Source organism: Brachyistius frenatus, unplaced genomic scaffold (assembly GCF_029030835.1).
Source record: "Brachyistius frenatus isolate BFR_SWC_R1_liver_20210118 unplaced genomic scaffold, ASM2903083v1 Contig_428, whole genome shotgun sequence".
NCBI classification, from domain to species: domain Eukaryota; kingdom Metazoa; phylum Chordata; class Actinopteri; family Embiotocidae; genus Brachyistius; species Brachyistius frenatus.
In genome coordinates this window covers 167274-177498 of record NW_027211027.1, presented here as the reverse complement: position 1 = coordinate 177498, position 10225 = coordinate 167274, and the positions used below count along the sequence as shown (strand labels likewise).

At 41.4% G+C, this 10225-nt stretch overlaps 1 protein-coding gene across 1 annotated transcript; it reads right to left on the bottom strand.

Moving 5' to 3' along the window:
• Nucleotides 1-486: 486 nt before the first annotated feature.
• On the bottom strand, nucleotides 487-6243 carry LOC138637073 (connector enhancer of kinase suppressor of ras 2-like). Its single transcript, XM_069725530.1, has 2 exons — nucleotides 5748-6243; nucleotides 487-1402 (listed from the first exon to the last, which is right to left on the bottom strand). The coding sequence occupies exons 1-2, from the start codon at nucleotides 5809-5811 to the stop codon at nucleotides 1176-1178; spliced, it is 291 nt and encodes a 96-aa protein (XP_069581631.1). The 5' UTR covers nucleotides 5812-6243; the 3' UTR covers nucleotides 487-1175.
• Nucleotides 6244-10225: the final 3982 nt, after the last annotated feature.

Below are 10225 nucleotides of genomic sequence, written 5' to 3'. Positions count from 1 at the left end.
TTTTAAGCAAAAGATAATGAATCTAATGCAGATTTTTAGAATTAACACTTTTAAAAAGGAAGGTTAAGAGGGAAGTATTCAAAGACAAAAAATGGACATTTGGGAGACGCTGTCCTAAAAAAGAAAATATAAGATTCTTCAACTAATCATGTGTTCTAACTCTTTTAGGCTTTTTTTTTTTTTTTTTTTTTAAAGTAAGTTCTGGTTTTTGAACATAAATTTATGTACTGCTTGCCCAACACGTGTTTGAGAAATTGATAAGATTGTCTCCATTAGTGGCAGATTTTGTCGCAAATATGGTTAACGAGAATTATTGCCACCAACTCCAAGGAATTGTAACCAAATCCGTTTCTTTCACTTGTGTGTGTGTGTGTGTGTGTGTGTGTGTGTGTGTGTGTGTGTGTGTGTGTGTGTGTGTGTGTGTGTGTGTGTGTGTGTGTGTGTGTGTGTGTGTGTGTGTGTGTGTGTGTGTGTGTGTGTGTGTGTGTGTGTGCCCAATCGACTCACACAAGGAAGACTCACCACTGACAACCAGGTTTTTAATCTGGCACTGCAGGTCTACATAAATTGTATTACCGTGGTTCATCAGGAGCTATTGGGTGTCAGACTGAGGGTAGAGACCGTCCTTAACAGGAAGTTAAATGGTTGTTATACGTTCTTACACTGTGTTGTCATCCTGCAGACCTGCCTCACAGGGTAACAGAGGTCACTGCAGTAACATGTGGAGTGCGTGTTACAACCTGAATAAATATTACGCCCCGACTGCTTTAGCAGCACATCGGCCAAATCAGCAGAACAGCAGTGTATCGTGCTGACACACAGAAACTTGTGTTTCTGAGACTAAGAGCAGAAACCATTTGAAGATGAGGCTGTAATCCATGTCAGCACCAATGACAGCTGTAAGATTTGCCTAGAGAGGATGTTTCGGCCTGATTGCCAACTCTGGTAGATTTTCTGTGACGTTTCAAAATTTGGGACTATAGCAGCCCTGATTGGTATTGTTGACTGATTAACAGATTTATGGATGAAAATGATATGTAATAATACACTATCAGCTGAAATCTTACATATTCAACCTGTCAGTGTTTCTTGGTTTATCCACTGACTGTATTTGTGATTTGATGAGCTGAGGAGGCACCAAATGTTCTCTAGAAACTTCGTCCAACAGCAGCGGTCTATGACTCTTTGGAGTGATGGTACAGATCAGTGGGAAGACGGTGTGGGATGCTTGGACTCACCAGAGCACAGAGTAAGTCCACAGCCTCCAGTATGAGCTCCTGGTGGCCAATTCTGGACACTCCCAAATCCTCCAACTCCTGGTGAGTGATCCGCAGCAGCTGGTCCCCCCCTACTTTCTCCTTCTCAAAGGTCTTGATGTACTGCTGCAGGCAGTCATCCAGGCCTGAGGGAATCACGCAACACAAGAGGAAAACTTTCAGTGCAGCTCGACAAGTTGAAAATTTTGTTTGCAAGCGGCATTGGATTCTTTGATTTCTTGTGAAAGCTCTATTTGCATTATACGTTCTTTCCTTGCCAGAATATGAGCTGTGAATCTGTTAAGTGTGAGCACAGGTTGTATTTTGTTGTGTTTAAGTGTGAAACAGTCTGTGCCAGACAAGAAATCTGACACATCCCCTCCTTCCTCATTTGAAGTTCCGAGCTGTATTTTCAGCTTTAAACTGGAAAGTGTTTTCAAATAAAAAGGTTTATGTATCTGTGCTCAGCTTGTTTTCCATATTTCACTGCTGCAGCAGGTGTGAAGTCTTTTGGAGAAGCAGTAGATGAAGTGCAGCAGCCTGAAATTAACTGACTGAATCATCACCTCCTGTCTGCATCAACACTTTTATGCCTCAGATTCTGAAGTTGAGGACTAGAAACTGTGCTAAGGCCGGCACCAATATAGTGTATACACGGGGTAAACATAACATCAGGAAGTCTTACAGAAAATTGTAATCCTTTACAACACCGTCACAAAAACAATTACCATTCAGACTTGAATGAAAACTCTCTTCGACAAAGAAGTCAACAAAATGATGTTTTTTACTTCAGGAGCGCTGTGCTGAACATCATTTTTTGCAGCCATGATATTTAAATTGTGTACCTTAGATGATGTTACAAAAAATTCAACTTAAAATTTGTTGCGTAAAAAAATTTGGATTTGATAATTGATGTTTCTTCATCAGGCTTTCCTGGTTCTAAAATCCTATTTACCTAAATTTTCTTCACTTTCAGATCAAGCAAATTAATTTATAAACTGCAGCAAACTCTTTTATACATACAGTAGTCTTCTATTGTTGCTGAATGTCCCTACAAAGTGCTCTGCATGCTAACTGTCTCTCCTTTTAACAGTGGAGACAAAGAGAGTAGCTTTTGTACAGCTTTTTCTATACACACGGCCTGTTTCCATCTTCTCTGTCCCTATTTCTCAGAATCACACACACACACACACACACACACACACACACACACACACACACACACACACACACACACACACACACACACACACACACACACACACACACACACACACACACACACACAAACTCCTTCCTCATCTCGTCTTTTCATCGCACATATACATGCGGCCCAGCGATCAGCCTAAACCCGATCAAGCATTCACGCGGGGTTCAGCTGGCACCTACACGGTGGAGAGGGAACATAGGGTGTTTCATGGTTTTACATAACATTTAAAAGCTTAACTAATCACCCTCTTTACCAAGTTAATTGAGACTCATTATGTCAATGAAGTATTCCCAATGCTGCCATAGTAACCATGAAGCTGTTTTTTTGGCAGGGATTCTCCCTGACCGCAGGGTGAGATAAAGAAATAAGAGAAGGGAGGACATGACGCTCTCAAAAAAGTAATTACATTGTAGGAGCTAATGTAGCTATCTGCCAACTTTATTAGCAATAATCTAAATCCCATTGAAAAGCTTGGAACAATTTTGATAGGTGCTGTATAAATAAGGGTTATAAATAAACTTCTCACATTAAAGAACAACACAATAAAAAGACTAACATTCTCTTTATAAATGCTAAAGTTTTGGTGGCTTTTCATTTTCAAGCTGCCATATTTTGTGTTGTACTTCTGCTCTATTGAAATAGGTGCAACATGTAATCAAAATCCCTTCTAGATGGAGTGTAATTCACTGAACTAATCTCTGCTCCATCAATTTTCCTGTCTATTTCATCGGGGTCAGATTATCCGGGTGAGGAGAAATTAAAAGCACATCGCTGACACATCCTGAACTCTACTCCAGATAATCCACTGGTAATGTAAGGAAATAGCGCTAGTTAAGACTTATTAGTTAGTTGTTAGAGGATTTGTGTTAATCTGACTTGTCATTGATCACTGTCAGTGTGTGTGTCAGACAAGGGGAGAGGGTGTGTGTGTGTGTGTGTGTGTGTGTGTGTGTGTGTGTGTGTGTGTGTGTGTGTGTGTGTGTGTGTGTGTGTGTGTGTGTGTGTGTGTGTGTGTGTGTGCTGACAGATCAAACTGATATACTTCACAAAACATGAATTATGTTAATGCACACGGTCAGGAGGAGAAAAGAGATTATACTAAACCTGCATTAGGTTTGTAGCTCAAAACACAGAGACAAAACAAAAACAATACTGCAAATGAAATGCACATCTCATATGTGTTTGCACAGATACCATTCACTTGAACAAATTTTCAGTCGAAGCTGAAATTCTTTTCTCTTTTGTGATGAGAATCTCGTCTTCAAAGCAGCTTTGTCACAGCTGGGAATTGGGCGTCTAGCGTGCACAAAAAAAACTAACTGGGGGGTTGGAGAGTGGGACTGTGGGAAGGTCACAGGGTGCCCCTACTTGGCCCCCAGTGACATCATGGAGCGGTATGCAAATAATGGAACCTGTGAATACTAACGACAAAATGCTGCCAGTCCTTGGGGGTTGAGAATGAAAGTTAGACAAGAATGAACCCCCCACCCACCTCCTCTCCATCCCTTCCTCTGCCTCAGTGTCTCTCTGTGCCATTCTGCCCCTCACTTTCAATTACCATTACTGGGCTCTGGGCACAAGAACCATCTCTGCTCCACTTGTCAGATGTGGGACACTGAAGAGCCCTCTCTCATATCCAATCTCCACTTCAACACTCCCTCCATTTCTCACTTGTGCTTATTTACAGATCATCTTAGATCTCAGTTTAACTAGTGTGGCTGTTCTGTTTCTGCCTGTCTCCGAATCTTATCAACACTGTGATGTCTTTGTCTGTACGAATCCTCCATAAAGCTACACGCACTTGCATTGTGTCACGCTCACTAAAATACCCCCATTTAAAAGGCAGCATCAGATTCAGGTGGAATTTGTAATACAAGACTCATACAAAGAGAGGTCTGATCCTTGCAGTCATAATACGTCTGAGCCAGCAGAAAAGACCTACAGGCGAATTATCATGGTGCATGTGTGTGTGGGTGTGGGTGTGTATTGAGGCAGCAAAGACACATGGATGTGTATGTTTCATGTGGACTATTTCCGAAGGGCTGCGGCCTGACACGTGAGCACGTGGCTCTGCAAAACAACACACATCACTGCTAAAAACACAAATACGCCGACTCAGATAACACCCTCCCACTGAGTTCCTGCATTTCCTCTTACATCTCTATCGTATTCGCTTTAGGTGATAACTTTGTAATGCAAACAGACAAAACAAGCAGCAGAGCCAGGGAGGAATATGTGCCCCAGAAAGTATGCTGATAGACTGTGGAAGTAAATCCTCCACAGCTGTTTGGAGACATTTAAAGATCTTTAGAGACTGAATAAGCGGACAGATTTCTTCAAAGGAAGAACCAAACTGACACAGCTGAATTTTGTCAATGATAAGTCAATTGCATTATTGCATTTTTCTAACTTAACCCATTCCAGACCTCCAATCATTACAGTTCAGCTCAGTCACGAGATCACTCTCTCTTGCGGCCTTAATGGTGCTTCATCATTACGGGACTGAACCCCTACAAATATATGAACTTCATTGTGGGGCTTCCCAAAAATGGAAAGATTCTAAACTGCTCTTGTGTCTGAGCTAATACACACAATAGTGATGGGCCTTACTTTGCAGGTTTCAGTGCATTGTGAGGTTTTAAAGCTACATGATGCTCTTCTAAGTCAGCTGTGACTTCTTAATGACTTGAAGCATCTGCGGATCAACATTTCACACAGATGGCTGTTCAGGTTCTGATAATGCACTGCTATGATATCTCTTTATTAAAACTCTAAGCACATATGTAGTAAGGCTTAGTGATAACTTCAATCTTTTTGTCCCTAAAACACAGAATGTGACTTCCGATCCAGTGAGAAGGGGAATTATTTATGCGTAATCACTGGATCTCCGCTATGTTTCCAAACCTCCCGCTAGGCAGCTCAGCGTTAACAATGACCACCGCAGGACACAATAGAGGTTTTAAAACCGTTCTGAGCCTTTTTAAACGTGTTGGACTCTGGAGATCACGACTGCCTGGAAGGACAAGTCGCCTCCACACTGGAACTGCTTGAAAAACAAAACAATCGATTAAATGATTTAAGGCTGTAATTAAAAGCCTGTAGAAGCCGTGCGTGTCGATGAGACGAAAAGCCCGAGGATCAGCAGGTGTTTTGTTCCTTTTCGGCATCTCGAGTCGATCTGTGTGGCAATGCATTTCGACAGTGCAACAATATATTCACTGCAACCCAGCAGTTGTGGTGATACCAGTTTCTATTTGGCAGTGATCGCGGCTGAAGCCTACCTTTCATCCAGTCAACCACTTGACTGGAGCTCCACTTGCTCACAGGCTCCATAACCAGTGCCATGGTAGAAGTTTGTCCTCACAAAAGAAAAACACTCCCAACACACCAACTCCCCACTCAAAAATGTAAATATGAAAGAACAAAACGGGGAGAAAAATTAAAATGATTCAAGGGCTCTCTGGATTCTTCTCTACTGGGTAAGGGTGTTTACAAACATGTCGAGGTAGGTCCAAAAAGGTCCAAAATGTCGCTGTGAGGAACCTAGAGTACAGCCCAGCAGACTTGCTGCTCACTTGCTTGAAAGAGCTGTTTTACTTGTCATTCACGTCATGCTCAGTGGCGGTGATGCTGGTGGGTCGCCGCTGCCCGACCCCTCTTCCAAAATACATCCCGGTATCATCCAAAGCGGAGAACAACGCGCTGACTGTTACTTCATAACGCTGTCTGGAGAGGTTGGGTTCGCTCTGAGCATCCTCCCTCAGACATGGAGTCATAGTCCTCACAGCCCTCACCGTGCGAAGTGTGGAAGTATGAGGGGTGATTAATGCCACAAGAAGGGAGGAGGATTGTGAGCAGGGGGTCCTGATGCGAATTAAAGGTCCGATATTTTACACTTTTTGGTGTTTTATAGTTGCAACCTGGAAAGTGTAAACTGCTATTTTTGTGGTTTTAAGTGCCAAAAATGATTTCATTATAGTTTTACGTCTATCTTCCTGAGCTTCTCTCTGGAACTCTAACAATACCTACCGGGCTGTTTTATGTCTTTCTCTTTAAGGCGCATTGGCTCTGTTCTGATTGGCTGATGCTTTTGTGAGTGCTACATACCCAGGCCAATCACAGCTTGTCTTTGGTCTCGTAGCTTGCTTGTTTCACAAGAGAATAACAGCTCTGTGTTTTCTTTGACATAAAATGTTTGACACGAGTGTGAGTTTGTGACATCACAAATTTATGGAGTCCAAATGGCTTGTCTAAATGGCAAAGGACAGGCAATGGACCTTTAATGATTCCAGATCATACTGGATTTTGATAAAAATAAGAGCTGAGCTGAGGTCACATTTGGTTGAAAAGCAGCACTTATTTCCACTGCAGGTCAGGTGTGAATAAGCAGAAATTAATGAGCAAATTAAGGACAGTGCTGACTGTTAAAAAATACGGTCAGAAAAGTTGCTTAACTGACTATCCAACCAGTTACTGCAGTAGAGTGAAGAAATAAAAGGTAATTTTACCTCATTCTGACGAGAATGAGGGCAGTCACATATCTCCCATTTTCAGCTTCACCATGGTTAAAGTCTGAGGGAAAAGAAAACATTTGAATTGACTATTACACACAGGGCTACCATTGGCTAAACAGATTAAGATGTTAATGCAAAATGACTGGTTTCTTGAGGCAGACAGTGGACAGTACAAGCAGCACGTGAATTATAGATGTTATTTCTTGCTATTTAATAAATTAGAGAAAGTCACCATGTCCAAAGTAAGGCAGTTACACTCTGATATGCAATCGATGCAATATTCTGGTATTACATTCCCTCTTTCTTTACCCCATTTTTTTCACCTCTTATCTTATTTTTCTTCCCTGGGCATCAGAGGGCTTGTTATATTTGAATTAGTCTACAGATGTTATCAGGGGTAGGGAGACACTGTGGTCTTATGTTTTTCTGGGCTTAATATTTCAAAAATAATAACATTCAAATAGTATTTGAAAAGAACGAGTAAAATTTGAACATTTTAAGATTTTTGTTTCTACGTCCTATGGGGATATCAGTGCACCAGTCATCTTTTCATGTCTGATGCTTTGGTAGCCATGGGCTTACTTGTACACCATCGATTCCATCCCCCTCTTAACCAACCAAAATGAGTGCAGCAATGAAAACACAATACCTCACTGGCTTCCCACCCGGGGATAGTTTGAATTAAACAAGCAAGCAGTTCTTGGGAAACACTGCAATCATGGGTCTGTGTTGTGGTTGTGAGTGAAGTCTTTAACATCCTGGGGGGAGGAGAGGGGTGTTCCTCAAATGGCAGAAGCATTAAGTTTAACTTCATTATTTTTCTCGTTTTTCTTTTCGTTCCTTATTCTTCTTTATAATGAATTGCATTTTTGGCAGCTTTATCATATTCAAAAACTCATGAAAGTTTTTACACACATCTCTTCCGGCGAAAAATTTCGTATTCTAGTGGAGTTCCTAGTGGGCGTGGCCAAATGGCTCGCTAGTGCCCCCTAAAGAGATGCCCCGGCGGCTATATTTACTTACATGCACGAAATTCAGTGGACATGTGTATCACACCTAGACGTACAAAAGCATTAAGTTTAACTTTGTTTGCCAATGCACAATAGGCATCACTGATGGCAGATATCCTGCTTGGGAAAAAAAACAAAAAAAACAACAACAAAAAAAACCCATTTATTCTCTGGTTCCTGGGACAGCACAACATCAGTCATGAACAAATTCATTCAACACAATGGGTATCCTGACAAGGATTCCTCCACTTCTCCTTACAAGCCCTCGGGCACTAATCACCCCTCAATCTGGCACTAATCGCCCCTCATACCGCCACTGTTTCCTTCTGCTGTCTTTGTCGCTGCTCACGCCTCCATCACACAAAGCGCAGTGTAGTGGAAACGACGGTCACCAACGAGACAAGGAGACTGACATGCGCTTGGCTTTTTTTTTTATTTTTTTTTTTTCATGTATGGGTAAACAGCTCCAGGATGTAAGTCTATGTTCAATGCATGGACACTCAATATGCTGCAAATTCTACATTTATAGCCGACTGAGGGGCATACCATATCAAAAAATAAACATATTGATGAGTACATCCAGACTTTTTGTTTACATGTTAGTTATCCTCTAAAGGTATAACTGCGATTTTGTTTAATTTTCTTCATTTTTTAATTAGGGCCCAAGCACCAAAGGTGAGAAAGCACTATTGTTATTCATGGAATTATTTTTCTCGTTTTTCTTTTCGTTCCTTATTATTCTTTATAATTAATTGCTTTTTTGGTGGCTTTATCATATTCAAAAACTCATGAAAGTTTTTTACACACGTCTCTCCCTGCGAAAAATTTCGTATTCTAGTGGAGTTGCTAGTAGGCGTGGCCAAATGGCTCGCTAGCGCCCCCTAAAGAGATGCCCCGGCTGCTATATTTACTTACATGCACTAACATTTTTGGATATGTGTATCACATCAAGATGTACAAAAAAGTCTCTTGGCAGTATGACCTCGACTAAACAGGAAGTCCACCATTTTGAATTTAGTTGCCATTTTTGGCAAATCGCACATGTTGTATTTCGACGAACTCCTCCTACAGACTTTGATGTACCGACCTGAAGTTTTGTCTGTCCTATCTTAGATCTACCTATCTACCTGGAGATGAAAAGTTATCAAAGGAATTTGTTTTCGTCCAAACCACAAGTGACTGTAACCTTTATGTACATATTCCGATCTTCCTCAAACATTACATCTTTGATAACAGTCCCGCCCTGAAGACACCTGTATGGTAATAGTCTCTCATAGTCATAGCGCCCCCTGCCGGAGACAGGAAAAGAGAAAAAAATTCAAACTGGAAGCTGGGCTATGCGGGCCCTCGCACGGTGCACGTCGGGGAGCCAGCATGTCGGGTCCCCTGGATCTCCGACGCTGCTTTCAGTTTTAATTGATTAAATGTTTTTTGTCCAAAACTTCCAGCAGAACAACTAATGACTATTCTACAACACAAATAAAAGATGAAAACTGGTGAAAGAAAAAGAACAGCAAATCGATAGGCTACATTAAAAATCCCAAACTCTGCGGGCCTTTCTCAGGACCAATGTAGCAGATTAAGCCCCAACAGCTTTAGCACTGACATTCAAGATAATCAATCATCATAAATAAATACAGAGACAGAAGCTATACAGTGTGAAACTTAACCATGTGACTGGATATAGCACTGATAAACTGTGATGCCCTGAAGGAAACTGCAGCATTGTTGCACATGCAAACAAACCCCCACAGGTTTGACATTCAGTGTCAGCTTTATATAACAGGAGTGTCATGATTAAGATGAAAAGATTTGACTTGTAAAGAGACGCAATTAATATGCCATGAGTTACATAAAAATGCAACTATAGATTACATAGTATTCCCTCATTGTCATCGAAGAAAGTGATGTTAAAAAGATTTTGATTAAATCTTTATTAACTGCCATATAAATTCAAGGGAACGGCTGCAGATTTCACATATCAAGGTCTGTTTACTGATCTTGGGGAGTACAAAGTGGCTGCACATAGGAGCACAGCTCAGTTCAAGTTATCTCACTTGCCTCAGGTGATGTAACTTTAGTCAGTGTTGGTTGTTTCTGAAGACTACAAGTTTGAAAATGGAAACAAATCCGGAGGTGTGGGGTTTGAAAGAAGTGAACTTACCAAACCTCAGCAGCCGCCTGCTCCTCATCTCAGCAAGGGGCTGGTAGCTCAAAGCTGCCTTCGCCGCAAGA

Coding starts and splice junctions, on each gene's coding strand:
- LOC138637073 (XM_069725530.1), bottom strand. CDS start 5,811: ATGGCACTGGTTATGGAGCCTGTGAGCAAGTGGAGCTCCAGTCAAGTG. Junction 1,403..5,747: donor AGTGGTTGACTGGATGAAAG/GTAGGCTTCAGC, acceptor TGATTCCCTCAG/GCCTGGATGACTGCCTGCAG.